This window comes from Vigna radiata, chromosome 6 (assembly GCF_000741045.1).
Source record: "Vigna radiata var. radiata cultivar VC1973A chromosome 6, Vradiata_ver6, whole genome shotgun sequence".
Lineage (NCBI taxonomy): Eukaryota > Viridiplantae > Streptophyta > Magnoliopsida > Fabales > Fabaceae > Vigna > Vigna radiata.
The window spans coordinates 5,187,475-5,208,121 of record NC_028356.1 but is presented as its reverse complement, the minus strand read 5'-3'; the positions used below and the strand labels follow the sequence as shown (position 1 = coordinate 5,208,121).

The following is a 20,647-nucleotide window of genomic DNA, read 5'->3' as shown; positions in this document are numbered from 1 at the left end:
TTTTTGAATGAAATCAAGAATCAATTTGGTCAAGTAATCAAAATATTAAGAAGTGATAATGCAAAAGAGTATTTCTCATCCCCCTTTTCTGCTATCTTGAGTTCACATGGTATCTTACACCACAGCAAAATGGTATAGCAGAACGAAAAAATAGACACTTGGTTGAAATTGCTCGTACCCTTTTGCTCGGTGCCCATATTCCTGTCTATCACTGGGGAGATGCCATCTTAACTGCATGTTATCTTATTAATAGGATGCCCTCCTCTTCTCTTGATAATAAAGTCCCTTTCTCCATTTTGTTTCCTAATGATCCTCTCTTTCATACATCTCCCCGAGTGTTTGGTTGTGTATGTTTTGTTCATGACATGACTCCAAGTCTAGACAAACTCTCTGCTCGCGCTCTCAAATGTGTCTTCTTAGGCTATTCCCGACTTAAAAGAGGATATCGGTGTTACTCTCCTGAAACTAAGAAGTATTACATGTCAGCTAATGTCACTTTTTTTGAACAGACTCCTTACTTCTCTCCATCTGTTCAAGATGTTTCTATCCTCCAACAAGTCCATCCTATTCCGATGGCTGAGTCAAATAGCTCCACTGTCTCTGTCATTCTAAGTGCTGATCACCACCCTCCTGCACCCGATTCTCCACATACTGAGGTCATCCCACACAGGGCCCCAATGGATAGTCCACCTCCCCAAGACAATGGCGAATCTCCTGCTTTAGATTCTTCTCCCTCGTCACCTCCTCCCACGCCTCCTGGTGCAAATGATTCAGCATGACCAATTGCCCTCAGAAAAGGTACTCGTTCCACTCGAAACCCCCATCCCATTTATAACTTTCTTAGCTATCATCGATTGTCGCCCTCCTATTTTTCTCTTTTAACCTCAGTGTCCTCTGTTGTTATACCCAAGAATGTCAAAGAAGCACTTGGTCATCCTGGATGGCGACAAGTTATGATTGTGGAAATGCAAGCTCTTGACCACAGTAATACTTAGGAGTTGGTGCCCTTTCCCCCGGGCAAAAAGGCTGTTGGTTGTCGATGGGTGTATGTAGTTAAAGTCGGCCCTGATGGTGAAATTGATCGGCTCAAAGCTCGGCTTGTTGCAAAAGGTTACACTCAGGTTTATGGTCTTGATTATTGTGATACTTTCTCTCTTGTCGCGAAAATGACTATTGTTCGCCTCTTCTTTGCCATGGCAGCCATTCGTCACTGGCCACTTCATCAATTGGATATCAAGAATGCCTTCCTACATGGTGATCTTGAGGAAGAAGTTTATATGGAGCAACCTCCTGGGTTTGTTGCTCAGGGGGAGTCTGGTATGGTATGCAAACTGCATCGATCTCTATNTGGTGATCTTGAGGAAGAAGTTTATATGGAGCAACCTCCTGGGTTTGTTGCTCAGGGGGAGTCTGGTATGGTATGCAAACTGCATCGATCTCTATATGGCCTCAAGCAATCACCACGTGCTTGGTTTGGAAAGTTTAGCTCCATTGTTCAAAAATTTGGGCTAAAACGCAGTGAAGCAGACCATTTGGTTTTTTACTGTCATTCTTCTCTTGGGAAATGTGTTTACTTAATAGTATATGTTGATGATATTGTCATTACAGGAAATGATGTTGTTGGAATATCTCAACTGAAAGAGTACTTGTGTATACATTTTCAAACCAAGGATCTTGAAAGTCTCAAATACTTCTTAGGCATTGAAGTAGCGCAATCAAAAGATGGAGTTGTAATCTCCCAAAGGAAGTATGCTCTTGATATATTACAAGAAACAGGCATGATTGATTGCAGACCGGTAGACAATCCCATGGACCCAAACCAGAAATTAAAGATAGAAGAAGGTGAATTATTCTCTGATCCAGAGAGGTATAGGAGACTGGTTGAAAAACTGATTTATCTCACTATTACAAGGTCATATCTATCATTTGCAGTTGGAGTGGTTAGTCAGTTCATGCAGGCCCCATGTGTTGACCACTGGAATGCTCTCATTCGCATTCTAAGGTATGTCAAAAAGGCTCCCGGGCAAGGACTGTTATATGAAGATAAAGGAAGCATTTAAGTCTTTGGGTATTATGATGCAGATTGGGCAGGCTCGCCTATTGATAGACGGTCTACTACAGAATATTGTGTTTTTCTGGGAGGAAACATTATTTCATGGAAAAGTAAGAAACAAAATGTAGTAGCTCGATCAATAACGGAAGCTGAGTATAAGACAATGACGTTACTAACATGTGAACTTATATGGGTGAAACAATTCCTTCAAGAGCTTAAATTCTGTGACATCCATACTATGAAGATGTATTGCGACAATCAAGCTGCGCTCCACATTGCATCAAATCCAGTGTTTCACGAGAGGACTAAACATATAGAAATTGATTGTCATTTTGTTCGTGAAAAGTTGTTGACTAAAGAAATATGTACTGAGTTTATTGGGTCAAACGATCAACTCGCTGATGTATTGACTAAATCATTAAGGGGTCATCGGATTGAGTTTATTTGTTCCAAGCTTGGTATATACAATTTATATGCTCCAGCTTGAGGGGGAGTGTTAGGATATTTATCCTATTTATCATGATTATATTGTGTCTAGGGTTACTTTAATTATCATGATTATATTGTGTCTAGGGTTACTCTAATTATCATGATTATATTGTGTCTAGGGTTATTCTAATTATCATGATTATATTGTGTCTAGGGTTACTCTAATTATCATGATTATATTGTCTAGGTGACTTTAATTATCATAATTATATTGTATCTAGGTTACTCTAATTATCATGTACTCTTGTATCAATTTATTATTATAAATAGAAAATTATGAGAGATCAATCAAATCCTCTAAAATTATTTTACAGTTTAATTATCAAGTATTATATTCGTATTATATTCATATGTCATACTTCTAAAATAAACTATATATATATTAATATTATACCAATATTTTATTTAATAATTAACTTTATATTACTTTAAACTTTCAAAATAGATAGTAATTTTTAAAAATATATATTTATAAATTATATTCATATCTCATACTTTTAAAATAAACATTTGACCTGTTTATGCTTTTAAATAAAATAACAGTTAATATCTTTCTAAATTTTTAAATGGATAATAGTGTCTTTCAGGGTTTTAGTGAAACCCACCTCTTTTGTATGTTAATAAAATAAAACAATCACTACTCACATTTCTCATCCTTTTAAAAATAATACACCGTCTTTAAATTAAATAAATAAATAAATACATTTTAAAATTTAAAATAAATAATTTTCATAAAAAATAAATATAACAGTTGTTTTTTTTATTATATTCTAAAACTTTATTTCACAAATGCCATATTTTAATGAAGTTTCACTCAATGTAATATTTTTAAATTAAAATATAAAAATATGAAAGTCTTTTATTAAAAATAGAAAAAATGAGGTGGCCTCCCTGTTATATAAAATTAGAAGATTAAAGAATTTTATTAAAATTAGTAAAATTAACCTAATTAGAAATTGGGGTATAAAAGAGGGTGTTGTGCTTCTGTTTCACTCTAGCAGCCGCAGCACTGAGAAACCCTAGAGAGGAACTTGCAGGAACCACTCGCCATGGTTAGAGATCTTTTCTCTCTCCTTATTTTCTGCAATTTCATCGAAGCCTTTCTTCTTCCTTTTCTCATTTTTCGATCGATCTTTTTCTCTGCAGACGTTCAAGCGCAGGAATGGAGGTCGCAACAAGCACGGTCGTGGCCACGTCAAATTCATTCGTTGCTCCAACTGCGGCAAATGCTGCCCTAAGGTTTTTGGTTCCCTTTTCTCATTTTCTAATTTTCAATTTTCAATTCCATCCGTTTCGATTCTTAACTTTTTTTCGTTTTCTGAAAATAATAAAACTAGGACAAGGCAATCAAGAGGTTTCTCGTGAGGAACATTGTTGAACAGGCTGCAGTCAGAGATGTGCAGGAGGCTTGTGTCTACGAGCGTAATACTAAAATTCTTTTCCTTCTATTGTATAATTTTTTTTTTTGTGAAAATTTCATATTTTTTGATTTATTTTATTTTTCATTGATATTATGTGTAGAATACACGCTTCCCAAACTGTATGTGAAGATGCAGTACTGTGTTTCGTGTGCTATCCACTCTCATGTTGTTAGGGTACGATCCCGCACTGACAGGAGGAAGCGTGAGCCTCCGCAGCGATTCATCAGGCGCAGGGTAGCTTGTTTTACCCTTTTCCATTATGTTGTTTTCGATATAATTTGTTTTTGTTTTGTGCTGTGTTTTTGATTGAATTAAGACAGTTTTGATAAACTTGTGTTCTGTCTGGTGTTTCATCACTTGAATGTTAAAAAAAATGAAGCTATACACCTCTTGATATTCGTAAGTAGAACATATAACTTGGTTTTGTGTACAGATTGAGTCGTTTTGTGTACAGACTGAGTCTGTTGATTGAATTTTCGATGGTCAACCATTTTGATATCATAGAAATACTTTTCATATTAAAACACTATATCGCATATTTCTAAAAAAACTTACCCTTCACATCTCGCGTTTGGTCATATTGATATTGGAGTATGTAGTCAATTTTATTCTTGAGTTATCACGTTCCTAATAATCTGTTCTTTAAAGTTGAAAATACTAATCAAGGAGTTCTAGAAGTATTAGAAATAATAGTTAGAGTAATATTTTAGAGCCAAAATTAGTTGGTTTGTTCTTGATATTGTGGATGGAGAGTTTGGCAATACTGGAAGCATCTAATATTTGCACCCAATCATATCAGACTTTTTTTTTTTTTACTTTTACATTTGAGCTGTGTGATCCAGAACTCATTATACATTTGTGTATCTGCTTTTCTCTATTTTGGTGAGAAATTGATGGAGACATGCATACTTACATATTAACGAGTTAATTAATGTTTTTTGAATGTACAAATTGATTTAGTTGCATTTGGAAAATGTCATTTGGATGTGAAGTTATTGTTCATGACTGATTAATATTTATTTTGGATCATGAATTAATGTGAGACATGCTCTTGTTGGAGTGTTTTTGATGAGTTTGTTTGTACTTTGCCAGGACGATGCACCAAGGCCTGGTCAGCCTGGTCAAGCACCTCGTCCTGCTGGTGCAGGAGCTCCTGTCCGAACCTAAGAGCAAATCAGTCTTGATGTTTTTGCTGAATTAAATTTATAAGAATTTTCTTTGTTGGTTAATTTTTAAAATCAGTTTTGTGGAGGGATATTTTGTTTTAATTATCTGCTTTAGTTGTTGGATAATATCTTTCTGGTTATAACTTCGCGGCGTTTATGATAGTGAACCTGATTTATATGATGACTTTCAGTAATTTGAACATCATATCTTCCTTTATACTGATTTGGTTTTTATACGAAAAATTCAACTATTTGATAAATTCATCAATTTGATAGTTCTCCCGTTAAATGTATCATGGAAGTGGAACCTGATATAATACGATAAGCTACAGCGTTTTGGAAAAGAATATTGAAGTTGAACCCGGTATATAGTTATGCTTTTGAAACTGACATCTTTAGTTTCTTAATATTTTGTATCCTGTTTGTTATATGATTTACTGAATTCCAATGCTTTTGTTAGCTTTGAATTTGGTTTAATTCAATTCAAGGTTTTTATATTTACTTTAATTTATTTGTAAAGATCTCATCTGTTTTCTTTATATTGAAATTGGGCCTTTCGTTTTTTAGGTTTTATTTCGTTGTGTACTTAAAATTGAATTTTGAATTTTGAATTTGGTTTCGTTTTATATATATTAAAAACTGTTATACGGAAAACCAACTTAAATTGAATTTTGAATATTTCTTTTATTAAAATGACATTTACTTTTTTACTTGATGTTATGCCGCATATTCAACCTGACTTAAATTGGTTAATCCAAGATTGATTTATACTTTTGTTAAATTTGAAAGTTAATTTCATTTGACCAAAATTTATATATGCATATATATATATATATATATATATATATATATATATATGCATATTTTTAAATTTGTTTTATTCATGGTGTTAGTTTATAGTAATAAATTTAATAAGGTTTTTTTATAATAGCTATATAGTCTAGCCTTGTAAAGGAAGGTATATATATATATATATATATATATAAGGGTATATTTTTCTAGAAACTTTTGTTTTTAAAAAGATTCGATCCAAATCATTTTTGAATAAATTATTTTGAATGTAACTTGCATTATGGAAAGTCAAGTGGGAAAGAACTAACAAAATTAATGATATTAAAAACTCTATTGAATTAGTTACATGTTTTATTGATTTATAATTATATATTGTATTTTGTTACTGATTAAATTTACTTTTTTGTTCAATTTAAATTTAAGTATTATATTGAATTTTATAATGGATATAAAGGACTTTTCAATTTACAAAATGACCTTTTGTATATTTACTTTTAAATTGTTAATGATGACAAAGAAACAACAAAGTGGTCTGAAATAAAATATAGAAAAGGAGAAATGTTCATAAATTGTCAAGCTGCCATGAAAATATAACTCGGTTTTCACTTTTCATGTTACTGATTTTATTGTTCTTTTTTTCACTTTTTAATCATTTATCTCAATTTGTCTTCAATGTTATGTAGCTCTTATTGGGGCTTATTATATTATTATAGCATACCAGTTCGAAAATTATGCTCTGTACACAAGAATTAAATTACAAAAATATTTTAATGATTATATATATATATATATATATATATATATATATATATATATATATATATATATATATATATATATATATATATGATACCAATTTAATGAATTTACATCGCTAACCAAATTATTTAAATAATTATTTTACTATTTAAATTTTTTAAAACTATTTATTTTACAACAAAAAAAGGAAACACTAACATTTCCACTAACTTATTATAATTATTTTTTATGTAAAAATGATGATAATAATAATTGAGTTTACAAAAAAGTATGCAAAGGGTACGTATTGACGAAAGCAATAAGTCATACAAACAATCATAACTGCCACCATTTACGATTTTCCATTCTTTTAGCAAGTTCAGTTGCCATGGATGCAAAGTCTTGCGCCCCATTTTGCAACTCCTCAGTGCGTTCGTTGAGCAACTAGTTTAAAAAACGGGAAAGAATAATAAATAAGCACATTTGGAAGAAGTCCAGCTAACTTAATTCATAGTAAAACACTTTGATTTCTCATTGTAGTAATCTTGTGAATAAACCTGGAAATTTAAGGAATATTGTTTAAGTATTAAACGATGTAATTGAAAACAGAAGCGAGAGTTACATGAGAAAACACAGGGAGCTCATTTGGAATGGGATACATCTCAAGAGAAGGTAGGCCTGTCAACAGCCTTCAATGGTACCTCAACCATCTTACATAAACCCGACAAAATCGTCTACGTGTTAAAAGTAAAACAAGAAACGTCTGTTTTCAGAGCCTCGTTAAAAATGGAATTTTTATTTGGCGATTCAGATTTTTATGTTTTTTGAAAAGAAGAGGTTTGAAATTAAGTGTTATGAAAAATTATGATGATTAATTTCTAATTATTACGCTTATTTATCATAATTGATTTTGTACTATTGACTAGAAAACAACATCCAAGTAATGGAGAAAGGAGTCAAATAATAATAATAACAATATACCTGGAGCTTTTGTTGGCGCTCTAGAAGTTTATCCCTTGCAAGTGCAGCTGCTGCGGAGGCATCCTGAAACCAGTGAAAAGTCAAGACATGTGAGTAAAATGCGTAAATTACAGGGTTTTAAGAACTGCGATTTACCCCCGTCCCTGTCTTTCTGTATTTAGCTTTAATTTCTTCAGTTGTTCTAGCTCTTGGTTTCGAGTCTGTGCTTGTATCTTCAAATAGTTTCTGCTTGTCCGTTGCTTTCCCTTTATCATTAAATAATTTCAGTATGTCTGTTCCTTTCCCTTTATCAAATAATTTCGGTCTGTCTGTTTCTTTCTCTTTATCTGCAAGGCGACCTCAATATTCAAAAGATAAATCATGTAATACTTTCGGGAGAAATAAAAGAATATGATGTACCTCTCTTGACAATATCGATTTTCTTTGGAGATGAAAAGACTACAGCTTCATCAATTAGAATGTCATCTGTAAAAGATAAGGTACCATTTTAAGAAAATAAAGAATAGTTGGCAGTAGAAAATGTTAAGGACAAACCTATCTCAAGGGCAAAAGGATCTTGGTTATCTACTGTGCTTGAGGAAGACTTTAAGAAAGGAGGACTAGAGAATAATTGTTTTAAATTTTCCAATCTATTAGTTTGAACTGCTTGATTTGCATTCTGATCTGCTTTCCCCGCCTTAAAGTTCTTAGCTATATTAACAAAGATGCCAGATGCTCCCTATAGCAAGATAAATTGAATTACAAGTCTAGAAAAAAAAAATAATGGGAGAGAACTGCAAGCCTGAAAAAGCTAGACCTGTCTTTCAGTTTGGTTTTGAGTAGCATCTACTGCAGCTGCAAGAACTTCATCATGAAGACAAGGAAAAGACTCTGGAATCCTACAAGAATTTGAAAGCTCATAATGGAAACCGAAGTTCTAATTACTTGTGAGACTATATACGTATAAATTTCACAAGCATTCTTTTAAGGAGGTTGATCACATTCGCAAACCACCTATCGGTTGTCCCAGGCTCTTTTTGGTAGCAGGACCCAAATTTGATTTCATTTAACTTGTTATAAAAAGTTTTTCTATACTGAAACAATTTATCCAATGGTTCAAATATTAACGATAGCTATAAAAATTGGGGTTAAGGATTGATTTCTAATTTCTCAATAAAACGAATATGGTCAGAATAGAGAGGAATAATGAAGTTACCAGAGCTCATTTTCACAGTTCAATAGTGATATGCAGGCAGTTTCATTCTCATTGACCTGTAAAACAAGATAGCCATGAGTCTGATTCCAAAAACAAAACAACTTTGAAATCACTTCATTTGTAAAAACAGCAGGAGTTGCATGCAATAGCCATTATTTAAAGCACGGGGAACTAGGCCACTTAGGTGGTGCTCGAGTTCAATATTTCTAATAAATTGCATTCCTTTCCCCTTAAATTACACTGTACTCCCCTATAAATTACACTGTACTCCCCCTATAAATTACACTCTCGTCAATTCAGATAAAAATATACCATGCTTCATTTTGATATGAACAAACCTCTCAGGGATAGTGAATAACTATTAATGAGCTTTTCAGTGGCATTTTTCCTGTCTAAATTTCAGAGCAGTGACAATTAATTTTAAATTTATATTATCAATTTCAAGAATTTAGAATAAATGAAATTTCAAAAACTTTTGCTATTGGTTTTGGAACTTCACCAAACTCTTAATTTCATCTTTATGAATCCAAAAGTCAATAATATGGACTCAATAGTTGTTGAAGATATAGAGAATCAGAGAGAAAAAAAATATCACCCATAAGAACCTAAGCTTTAAAATAGATTAAAGCGTACCATATATTAATTTATCATAGGAAGGGGAGTGTATATTTTCAAAATAAATAGAAGGCAGTGTAATATATACATCTCCTAAGCCTAGTGGCAGGGGCATCATTTACCCATATTTTTTTTTGCACTATTTAGGATTAAAATAAGGGTAGCAAGGGTCAAATTTCTAAGTTCTAACTAGTTGGTTATATAGAGATTTTGACGCTATCTGAATGGATTTCCCCATGGGAGTACCTGACACACTTCTTCCATGCAGAAAATGTTCCTCGCCAGATCCCCTCTAGCTCCCTTGCCACTTAGAAATTCTGTTAAATCCCAATCATTGGGTGTGTGTTGGTGGACCCCAAGAAATAGGTTTCCACTTTTTCCTTTCATACATCTTGTCCTTTTTCCTTTAAACTTATACTAGTATCATTCCATAATTAACTGTTTGAATATCTTTAAATGAATAAATATATTGGTTGATTGCACAATTGGTATTGTAGATTAGGAAGAAAGTTGTGTTTTCTCCATTCCTTGATCAAATATGAATTACAAGGCAGAAATATAAAACAAAAACTATACACTAATATAGGAGACTAAAATGCAACATTTTCCTAATCTATACAAATTAAAACAAGTATGGATTTTATACACAAGAAATCTCTTTTAAGGTAAATAAAGATGAAATCTAGTCCAAATCCAACTAATGGAACCTAGGAACACAGAATCTGCCAAATGCCCATTACAGTATATTTTTATTTTCTTAATCAGTATCCAACAAATGTGTAAATATTTTAAATTTTCTCAGACATGAAATGACATATCAAGCTTAAGACAACAATAGATCATGTAAGTTTTGGCAGGACATAAGAAATAGCTTCATTGAAAAAAAAAATCAAACCAGGATAATTTTTCCATTTGACGAAGAACATATTGTCTTCTCCATGTTAATTTCCAAGTTCCATCTGAGTATTGACATTAAAGAAATTTCTCCTAACACTTCCAAAGCTGGCAAGGACCTGCTCAGCGAGATAAAATCCATCTAGACTTTATCAAAATAAAAAAACAGGGCGAGTGGGGAATGTAATTAAGTGGGATATGATAACCTAAAAAGCTTTTATGATACAGCAATAACTCAACAGGAAAATTGTTCTAGAATAACTACTTCATATTCAGAGCCCAAATGTATACGATTTCTCCTACAGCATATCTATAATCAATCAGGATGAAAAATTATTAAAGATGCTCCATGCAGCAAACTGGGACTTTAATATTGGGATGTGGGGTAATCCAAGGCTCAGTAAGAAATAATATAAAATCAATGGATCTCCACTATAATACTATTTATTTGAAGGATAGCAAATCAATTTATACAGATCATCACAAAATTCAATTTTTACTTTAAAAGAAAGAAAGTCATAAATTTTTTCTTTTTGATGGGTGGGGTTGCGTTGGCTATTTTCATTTAAATGTGGCTTCACTCATGAACTGCATAGTGTTACCAGAACAAAGTATAGAAAAATACATATTCATTGTAGTATCGGCACTTCACCTTAATTCCATGTTCCCCCTCTGATACAGAAGAACCAGAACATACTCTTTTTCATTTTTCTTAAAGATTGTAGTCCAGCAGCAACGTTGAACAAGGTCCACCTTGCGGAAGTAGTTACTACTACCCTGTTACTAGGAAATTTCATTAACCAGTAAGAAGGAATGGATTGAAATTTGAAGGAAGATGGGCGTGAAGTGCAGCACCTCAAACACAAAATTTAAAGTGTGTATGCTCAATTCGCTCTCATAACAAAGTAAAATGAGTGAGTTCGATAATATCTGCCCAAAATATGAATTTTCTACGGTAGTAGCAATTTTAACTTCAACTTGTGCATTTTCAGATTGGACGTTAGCTTGGATCGCAGAATCACTCTTCTGAGGCGAATTGGGGGATGATTTTTCAGCGGGTAGGGTAGAAGTGCTACCTTCTGAGATAAAACAGCAACATAAGTAATAAAACTTTCAACAGTTTATAATATTAAATTCTATCATAAAAGTTACTTGCCTATAATATACATTGAAATTGCATTTGATTTTATTCTGGGGCTAGTGGTCCTACTGCAAACTATATTCCCTGTCACAGCATCTATTGCAACAAAGTGTGCATCCCTTGTCACAACATAGACTAGCCCCATTCCAGGATTGTCAGAAATATCAGATACAGAGTCCTGTGTATTACTCGAGCTACTGTCTGAAAATATTGCATTCATAGAAACAACTGCTGAAGAAGTGTTAGATTCAGTTTTCGTGAGAAACAAAACTGTTGATGAACTTATATCAAGCATAGCCACCTGTAAAGTGGATTAGAAAAATATAAGTTGGGAACTCAGTAGTGGTTTAATTTAAATAGCCACTCAACAACTCGATCAGGTGACCAAAAATAAATAATCCATTTCCTTCAAAAGGGGAAAAAATGAATCGATATCTCACCTGCCCATGTTCATATGCAACAATAAGTCTTCTTCCATGGTTTGCAAATTGTAAGCCGTATACAGCAGAATTTTGAAGGGTAAACACAGCTTTGCAATTAGGTCCATCCCCTTGATGCGTGTCATGAACTGCTGTCCCAATAAAAAAAACCAGGTTAAAATCTGGATTTATAAATATTTAATCATTTTTTTAGCATAAAGCAACTAAGGTCATTGACAAGCAAGCTATTCAAATTCCCCATGGCAATCAGGGAGCAAATCGGAAAAACACCTTTTTTTTTATTGATATGGCTTACTGATTAGTATCATGATTATATAGAAAAATGATATATACACACACACACACATAAAGAAGGACCGAACTATTCTAAAAGTAACTACATAACCTTTCATTTTATTCTCATCGACCAATAAAATGAGTTACGGTTTAGAACTACTAGATTAAAAGAAAAGGTTAGGATGGGGAATAACACTTTTAAAGTTAGAGTAACTTGATTCCTCCCATATATTTTTGTGTTTCAGTCTGATTATTGTTCATAACAGCTCAAATTCTGCATCAAAATCTAAGGTTACAAAAATCATGGGAAGGATATGGGGACAGAGGAAACTCCATCAAGACCAGTTGAGTATTTAAAACATTTTAGAGTTTACTCAAACTTATATTAATGTAATCTTTCTCAATCAACTGGAGGCCCGTGAATCTAACGTAACAGTTTTTACCTGTCATAAAAAAAAGCTTGTATAATCTCCTGTACTACACTTTTACTATACACAGCTTATTCATAAACATAAAAATGCATTACGATTATAAGTTCGCAGTAAAAAATACAAGTGTTAAAAAATGTCATTCTTCCTCGTACTAGGTGTGTTAGGTTCATGTTTAGTGGGTTCTGTCCCCTTGTCTAGATTATCATTACTCTTGTGGAAGCATTTTCCGTGCAGAAAATAATTGATGGTAGGCTTATGGTAAACCAGCCATAGTAATATTTTGCTTTTCTTGTTTTTCTCATTATGTAGAAAGTAAACTTTAAGTTTAACATATCTTATGTTGAGAATATCAAGTATAGTCATATGAAAGTAAATTTTAAGTCTAATTCAAATTTACACGAATAACAAATCACATTCTAATGCACAGGCCATGTTCAATCTTGGATATCCATGAGCATGGTCAAGGAACTCCATTGACCTTCATCTACTCGTTCTTACTCTGATGAAGTGAGAGTTTCATGGTCCACGTGATTGATTCATTGCCAGAATTGTATCCTAAATTAGAAGCTTGGATGGAGAATGAGTTTATGGAGGAGGGAAATACCACTATTATAACCCTCTTTGCATGCCTCACAACTGTGTTGCATAGGTGGCTCAGTCAAATCATCGCAACGAGCTTGGTGTACCTACACCACTCTAGTTCATCTTGTCCTTCCCTATATAATCTGTCTTTTAGAGTTATAGGTCCAACAACCCTCGCTAGAATAGCTTCACATGTGTTATGATACAATCTTAAAAGTGAACTTTAAGCCTTTCAACCTCACAAAGACTACTTTTTTAGATGAGGTTTTGCACCCTCCATATTATAATTTTAGTTGTATCTTTGGTTGATAAGGATATCCAACAACTACAATATAATTAGGTAAATATACTTATCCCATGATAGGTAAGGGAGCACAGAGCTCAAGTTAAATTTCTCCTTTCTAGCATTAAATTCCAAGCAGGTGCACAATACTCCAAGACAGAGCATAACTGCAAAGTGCCTCATTCTCCTTTGTCACCCACAAAACTTCGTAAAAAAGATTTAAAAATTGATCTCCAAAGTAGGCAGACATGTCCAACTCTTCAAACAAACCGAAACTTTTTCCACTACACTTGTCATCACAAGATGGCAATGGAGCAAGGTATATAAAGATTAGTAACTGTAAAAGCGACTCAACACTTGAAACAAATCAAGAGAAAATTTGTTTGCAATTCAAATAAAAACAAGAAAGAACCAAACCTTCAGTTCCATTTTCTGTCACGAAGTGCACAGATGTGGTATTTGAGCTTCTTATTAGAGCATATAGACGTACCTACATATGTTCATAGCATACAATTACCAGGCATTTGAGGTCAAGACTCCTGAATAAAAAAAAATGAATAATTCTAAGTACTAATGTATCTTACAACACCACTTTCATCACCAATAGAGAGATGTAGAGTATCAGGGCAAAAGCCCAATGCTGATACTGACGCACTTGCATTGCCAATTTTAACATCACCAACCTGCCAATTAAAAATTAATTTTCTTCACGATTGACAAACATGTCTCCAATATATGAGTTTCAATAAATATACAAATGCAACAAAGGTGGAGGTGGGGGGAAAATCACCACTGGATAAAAGATTGTAGATTGCAAAATAAGCTGATCACTAACCTCAGATTTTATACTGTAAGCAATTGACAAAGCAGGATATGTGGCATCCCATATCTGAACAGATCCATCTTGGTAACCAGCTATGTATATTTGAATGATAGGATGGTTTTCTTTGAAAGGAAGACCTGGAACACCACCAGTCAAAGGCCACTTTGTACCAATACTTTTCTGATTTTGTATTGAATGCTGCTTTCCAGCTTCAAGAATCTACACAGACATTGTATGCTATTAGTGTTGAGTTGACACTGCAAGCTCAACATTATACAATATTGAAAATAGGGTTAGCAGCTAGACACGGAAAAGAAAGAATCTTTCGATCTAATACATCTACATTACCTTGAACAAGGCTTTAAATGACTTTACATCTTGACATACCACATCAAGCCTTGAAGTTGTCATGTGTGGTTCAAGAGTGGGTACGAGGATGGGATACTGCACTGTGGGAACAGAAGTCTTCTTTTCTTTCTGGGACATCAAAGAAGACAGATAATCATTGTCATAAATATCCAGTTGTCCAGGACTTGTCAATACAGATAGCGCATTACAAGTTCCCACAGTATGGCAATCACGACATAACAAGGCCATATCAGCAAAAGAACCATGAAGAGTAACATCAATGCGGCCGGTACACCTTAGATTTTCAAGTCCACCGGACCAATCAATGCTCAAAACCTGTAAACATGAAAAGACCATATTGTAGTGACTCATTAATTATCTACATAAAGTTTATGAAACTCAACAGCCTACTGACACTGGCAACATGACATGCCCAATTTTCAAGTCTAATGTAGCAAAAGTGAAATACTAATTATTGCAACAATCAGTTTCAACAGAAGTTGTTATTCAACAAAAATAAAGAAATAATGAACAAGAGATGAACAGTGTTTACTCCATAAGTTCTCGTTATATCAGGATAACAAGATGTATACTGAGCACTTATAACAAAAAAAAAAGCACAAAGAGAATAAAAAAGCACAGACCAATAATTTATTGTATTAATCTAAGATCGTTTGCTTCCTTTATTTTTTAATGTGACGTGTTTGGTAGGAATTGGTCTATCTAATCCTTCAATTGAAGGTCTGAAATCGGTCTTTTTTACAAAGGAACTTAAAGGAAAATGTTTTTTCAACAACTTTTTTACAATGTTTATATGATGACTTGTGATTGGTTCAATAAATTTAAACAAGCTAATAAAATAATGACATTTAAGAACAAATTTTTATAAAAAGTTATTAATATATCCGATTCCGAACTTAAAATCCTGGAACATTCTCAAAGTGGGTATAGATAGATCCTTGACCGTGTTTCTCTAGCCTCTTCAATCACCGGGATAAAACCCATGCTTTTCCTACCAAGATACCCACCTCACACAATCTTCCACCCATCACCCACTGAAATATTCACAAGACTACCTTTCTAGGTAAGATCTTGTGACTACTTGAACTTGGGCGCTCATTATTATGGCTTTTTTTGCTGGTATTACATTCAAACACCACAACTATAACCAAAAACAAAGGAAACTTTTTATCATCTGCGCTTAATTTCCTGCAAATGTTAACATCATGATGTTTTTTAATTATCACAATAACTATTAAAAAACTAAAATCAAATGGCCACTATGCATATGAAGCTTACCGTCAGAACTTCTTCAGACCCAATCTCACAGCCACCATAGACAAAAAGTTTCCCCCCTTTGTTATTGGCCAACCAATGTAGAACAGTAATAGGGAGTCTTGTGTCAGCTGACAATAATTGAAGCTTGACAACATCATTCGACAATGTTTTGACTTGTTGATCTTGGGGGAAGTCAGCACTTGACAAATCCCAAAACATTATATCACCATCTACATAACCAACAACAACAACTGATCCATCATTAGATGCCCAAGATAGAGAGCTTATCTCCTTTTCCTGCTCTTCATGGTCTAGTTCATCATTAGAAAGCTGAGGCCTAGGGCCATTTAGATAACTAGCCACGATTTTTCTCTTTAATTTGATATCTTTGTGGTTTCTCATGAGAACAATTCGATCTTTAGAAGCATCCCAGAGTACCATCAAACCATTTTCATATGCAATTAGTAATCTGCAAAATGACAATTTCAATTAAATCAACCAAAACATGAACATACCAAACACATTATACGAAAGTTAAGTTCCCTTAAAAATTCATGAAAGTATATGTACGTTTACTATGTATGCATGTGTAAGAATGTATCTTATGTGTTAATGAATGTTAAACAAGTCTAATTAACTTTGTGATGATGTCCTCCATATAGTGCTTGCAATTAGCACTGAATTTGAAACAATAAGAAACTCTATGTTGAATTACATCTGGAATAAGTTTATTCTTCGTGTTGTATATTTCAAACAAAAGGAAACTCCGATCATTTGAATTTGAAAATCCTAAGTACAGTCCATTGCCGCACTACAAAAATGATTAAAATTTTTCTTTCCCCTAAAATCATGGCTAAAATATTGCATATATACTTCATCAAAATCATTATGAACGAAACTTATGTCCTATGGTTATAAGTTAGCCTTGTTCTGTGGTAAAATCTATCTGAGCTCAAACTTACTCCCACACATGATTTAGAAAATGCTAAATATATGACTATTTAATAGAATAACCAATTAGCCTAATCTGAGATGCAAAATTACCTAAAATTCATGTCTCACAATTTCTTCATAGAACATAAGGAAATCAATTAGAGAAACTTTAAGTATGTTCCTGTCTTGCCTGTTTCCATCAGAACATGGTTGATGGAGAACTCTGACAACTGAAACCTGATCAAGTGACATTCCAGCTGCTTCTGCAAAGGTGAGAAACAGTTTGCAACAAGTTAGCTGTTAGACTTTCAGAACTATTTGATTAGCCGCGCAAAAAACTCGAACTTATGTATTAGCAACAAGCGTGTGGCTTGCTAGGAAGTACGAACTTATGTTAGATTTATGAAATGCCAAAATAATCTGGCTCCACTAGGGAGATTTCCTTGAAGATTATCACAAGGTTTACTAAGTTGGTTAATAAGAATCCATAGAAACTTATAAAGCCTCAATATGATGGAATATATAAAAATAGGTACACAAGAAACGTCGGCATGAAGGACTACACCATTAGCGTAAGAGTTAAAGCTTTTACACATTTTGGTCAAGCAATTCCTTAACATGGTATAAAAGCCTCTGAATAAACCATCAAAATATTATTTCAACATAAGATAGTTTTAGATCTGACTTTAATTACAGCTCAAGCCTAAATGAATTTTGCATAAAGAGGGATATATCAAAAAAAATCTTATGTCATCACCCAACAGCTTAAAGATTTAAGTCAAATGGTTACAGAACATCTGTACAAAACGTAAACATACATAAATATTAGAAAAAGGAGTAAATGAGTAACAAGAATATGTACTTACCAGATATAACATTTGTGGGAACATAATAGGGCAATATTTTAATTTTTCTGTCTTCAGAATCGAACATCAAAACATATACCATCCCATACTCAGTTCCAACATACCTGAATTTCGATAAGAGAGGGTGAAATTTTTATACACCCATTTACAAAGGTTTTATTAGAAAAAGTAGCATTCAAATGCAGACAGAAAACTATCTACACAAGTATTTTACATGTAACTGGTGCCATAAATAACAGAGAAAGCAGTTATGATGGATTCCCACTGCAAGGCAGAAGCAATTTGTTTGCTTTTTAAATCCCAAACCTGCCATTAGCAGAAACATACTGAGCAGGTTAGTGAATGAAACAGATGAAAGGAGAAAATGAGAGTACGGGGAAAAACTTGGTATAAAAGTTAAACATTGTTAAACAAAAGCATTAAAGGAAAGAACGCTCATATGGAATACCCAAAAAAAATGGTAACATAAGTTTTTCACACCTCGAAATATCTCAAAATTCCTTTTTAGTCACTTAAAATTTTAATGATTATGCCATCAGATTGACCAAAGTGATCTGGTTCTAGTCCCTCATCAACAGTAAAAAAAAAACACATTTTCTGCGAAAATATAAGGACTAGTAACGAATTACATTTTTATAAGGATTAAAATAGAATATTAAAATACTTTGGTACATCAAAAACATATTTTTCTGCAAACAATTACAAAGCATATTCGGAGGGTGCCTGGTTATAAATCAGTTTAAAAGAACCCTAGTAAACTTGTAAGTTACCTGTATTTCATTATCATTTGAGACGCTGACAAGGAAACCTTGGTTTTCCAAGAACTGTGGGAAAAGTTAAAAACGATGAGATATAATATTATTCATGAAATTCCTCAAAATCATTCCATTGGATTTCTAAACTTTAATTAATATACAACACTCATCAATAAACATGCAAATAAATGCCATACCCACACATAGCCACATATACATGGATTCCAGAGATGCTAATACTCAGAAAAAATGCAAAACAAAATACACCATTAAATGATTGATGACACTCTTTAATTTCAGGTATCAACATTGGTCCAAAATTACAAACCTCTAAATTCTTGAAGGGTGCTTGCTTGGGAGAGATCAGAATCCCTTCAATATTGTTGCCACCGCACACCTTTATCCTTCCATCGCTACAAGAGGGAGGAAAATGCCAAAGTCAACTCAAAAAGCCACTAATCGAAACTGTCTAGCTCTCAACGTCACAGTGCAGTAATGCTAGTAACTATTGTCTAGCTCTCAACGCCACAATGTAGTGATAACTACTGTAATATTCTAAAAAGAAACAAAAATATTCCTACATCTAAGCTAATAACCCTCAATCTTCACAACAATGGAATGATGAAATTATGAATGGTTAGAAAAAAAGAAACATAGTTAAAAATAATATTTCAGAACATACAAAATGCCCTTCAATAACAATAACAAGATAAAGTGCGCAACGTATTATTTCATCAACTAGTTCCAATAACATCAAAAATAGACTGTTGTTTAACAAAGGAATTCTCCATTTCGATATCATTCGAACGGAGAATTCCAATAAGGCAGAAAACATGGAAAGAACGCGTTGTTCCAACTTAAAGCCAATAAACACAACCAATAAAAACTCACAGTGTTCCTATTGCTAATAGGTTTTGGAAGTGATCAAAAGCAAGAATAGACGCGGTAGATGGAACGCCATAGTGAAAAACAACTTGCGGATCGAAATTCGCCGACGAAACACTGTCGTGCACCACGTCCTGCTGCCCAGCGACGCAAAAAAAGGTTCAGAAACAACATCAGTTTCAGGATTTGTGGTCATAAAGAAATACAAACTCATATAATATGAATGCACTAGTCAACAAAAGAAACAAAAAACTCCTTAACATTGTGCACCGGCACTCGTAACCACTACAAGAAAAAAATCGAAGATGCTGAAATCTGCAATGAACGTGAATAGCGTTAGTTTATGGCACAAATTGAGCACGTACCTGAGGATGTTGTTCCGGTGGTGATTTATTGAATAATCGAGAGAACATTGTTGACGACGATCCAATCCAAGAGCTTCCTCTGGTTTTTGTATTTCGATTTTCTGTTTCTTGGTGCTTCAGGTGCCGTGTGAATCACCAGTATGGTGCACCGTGCATGTGTGATCCTCCCGGTTTTCTTATTGAAATGGACGGTGATGCTAAGCCTCGAGGGTCACATGGACCATTAGATCTCAACCTTTAAAGTTCAAAGATGATTTGGGGATCTGATCTGAACGCCGGAACACCAAGTAGTATTAGTTACACACGAAATAATTCGAAAATTAAGATCGATCCATAGAAGCCACTTTGCTTTTATCTGTCCACCTCTTCTTTTAAAAAAGAATAGGTTTAAAATACCATTTAGTCCTCTTCTTCGAGTTCTGGTTCAAAATGGTACTACTTTTTTAAAAAATCCTTTAAGATCTCATATTTAGTTAAAAACTATTTAATAAGGTATTTTTTAGTGATGCTGTTAAAATCATAACAATGTATATGTCAGCGTGGGAAAACATGAGTTAGTTGTATAATTTGATGAATACGTGACACTGTGAAGAGGTTGCACTGTGTAAATATTTAAAAAAAATTAAAATGATGTAAGGTAGGTGATAGGTTTAAGTTTGGGTTAAAAAAATTACCCTTATCTAAGAGTAATTTCATCATTTCTAAGATTTTAAGATGTAAGGTAGGAGAAGGCATGCACGATAGAAGCTAAGATTCTAATGGAGGATCAATCACTAGTGCAAAAACGTTGTTTAACATCACTCTTTAGACGTCCGTTTCGTGAAAATCCGACGTCTACTACTGCACGGTGGCATTATTGTAAATAAATTGGAAAACTAGACGTCAGTTTCGATGTCA

The 20,647-nt window shown here is 33.5% G+C and overlaps 2 protein-coding genes across 7 annotated transcripts; one reads left to right on the top strand and one right to left on the bottom strand.

Moving 5' to 3' along the window:
- The first annotated feature begins 3,480 nt into the window (after positions 1-3,480).
- Positions 3,481-5,334, top strand: LOC106764007 (40S ribosomal protein S26-1-like). The gene is made up of 5 exons (XM_014648199.2): positions 3,481-3,594; positions 3,689-3,781; positions 3,880-3,964; positions 4,064-4,197; positions 5,056-5,334. The coding sequence occupies exons 1-5, from the start codon at positions 3,592-3,594 to the stop codon at positions 5,128-5,130; spliced, it is 390 nt and encodes a 129-aa protein (XP_014503685.1). The 5' UTR covers positions 3,481-3,591; the 3' UTR covers positions 5,131-5,334.
- Positions 5,335-6,357: 1,023 nt separating this feature from the next.
- LOC106765269 lies at positions 6,358-20,111 on the bottom strand. Of its 6 annotated transcripts, XM_014649830.2 has the most exons (25): positions 19,751-20,111; positions 19,392-19,522; positions 18,829-18,913; positions 18,516-18,569; positions 17,960-18,051; positions 17,746-17,849; positions 17,070-17,142; positions 15,968-16,415; positions 14,669-15,004; positions 14,333-14,539; positions 14,082-14,180; positions 13,915-13,987; positions 11,926-12,056; positions 11,501-11,786; positions 11,200-11,423; positions 10,997-11,121; positions 10,346-10,463; positions 8,836-8,891; positions 8,437-8,518; positions 8,175-8,358; positions 8,040-8,105; positions 7,776-7,966; positions 7,641-7,703; positions 6,968-7,103; positions 6,358-6,687 (listed from the first exon to the last, which is right to left on the bottom strand). In XM_014649830.2, the coding sequence occupies exons 1-24, from the start codon at positions 19,796-19,798 to the stop codon at positions 6,996-6,998; spliced, it is 3,384 nt and encodes a 1,127-aa protein (XP_014505316.1). In that variant the 5' UTR covers positions 19,799-20,111; the 3' UTR covers positions 6,358-6,687; positions 6,968-6,995. The 6 variants fall into 6 exon arrangements, with proteins under 6 accessions (XP_014505316.1, XP_014505315.1, XP_014505320.1 ...); XM_014649829.2 differs by lacking the exon at positions 6,358-6,687 and having other exon boundaries at positions 6,889-7,103; XM_014649834.2 differs by lacking the exon at positions 6,358-6,687 and having other exon boundaries at positions 6,889-7,103; positions 11,200-11,420.
- Positions 20,112-20,647: the final 536 nt, after the last annotated feature.

Bases quoted from the DNA above. Each gene is read 5' to 3' on its own strand.
- LOC106764007 (XM_014648199.2), top strand. The intron at 3,782-3,879 runs GTTTTTGGTTCC...TAATAAAACTAG, and splicing joins GCGGCAAATGCTGCCCTAAG to GACAAGGCAATCAAGAGGTT. The intron at 3,965-4,063 runs GTAATACTAAAA...TATTATGTGTAG, and splicing joins GGAGGCTTGTGTCTACGAGC to AATACACGCTTCCCAAACTG.
- LOC106765269 (XM_014649830.2), bottom strand. From the start codon at position 19,798: ATGTTCTCTCGATTATTCAATAAATCACCACCGGAACAACATCCTCAG. The intron at 18,570-18,828 runs GTTTGTAATTTT...CTTTTCCCACAG, and splicing joins CACCCTTCAAGAATTTAGAG to TTCTTGGAAAACCAAGGTTT. The intron at 17,143-17,745 runs GTAAGTACATAT...TCACCTTTGCAG, and splicing joins TCCCACAAATGTTATATCTG to AAGCAGCTGGAATGTCACTT.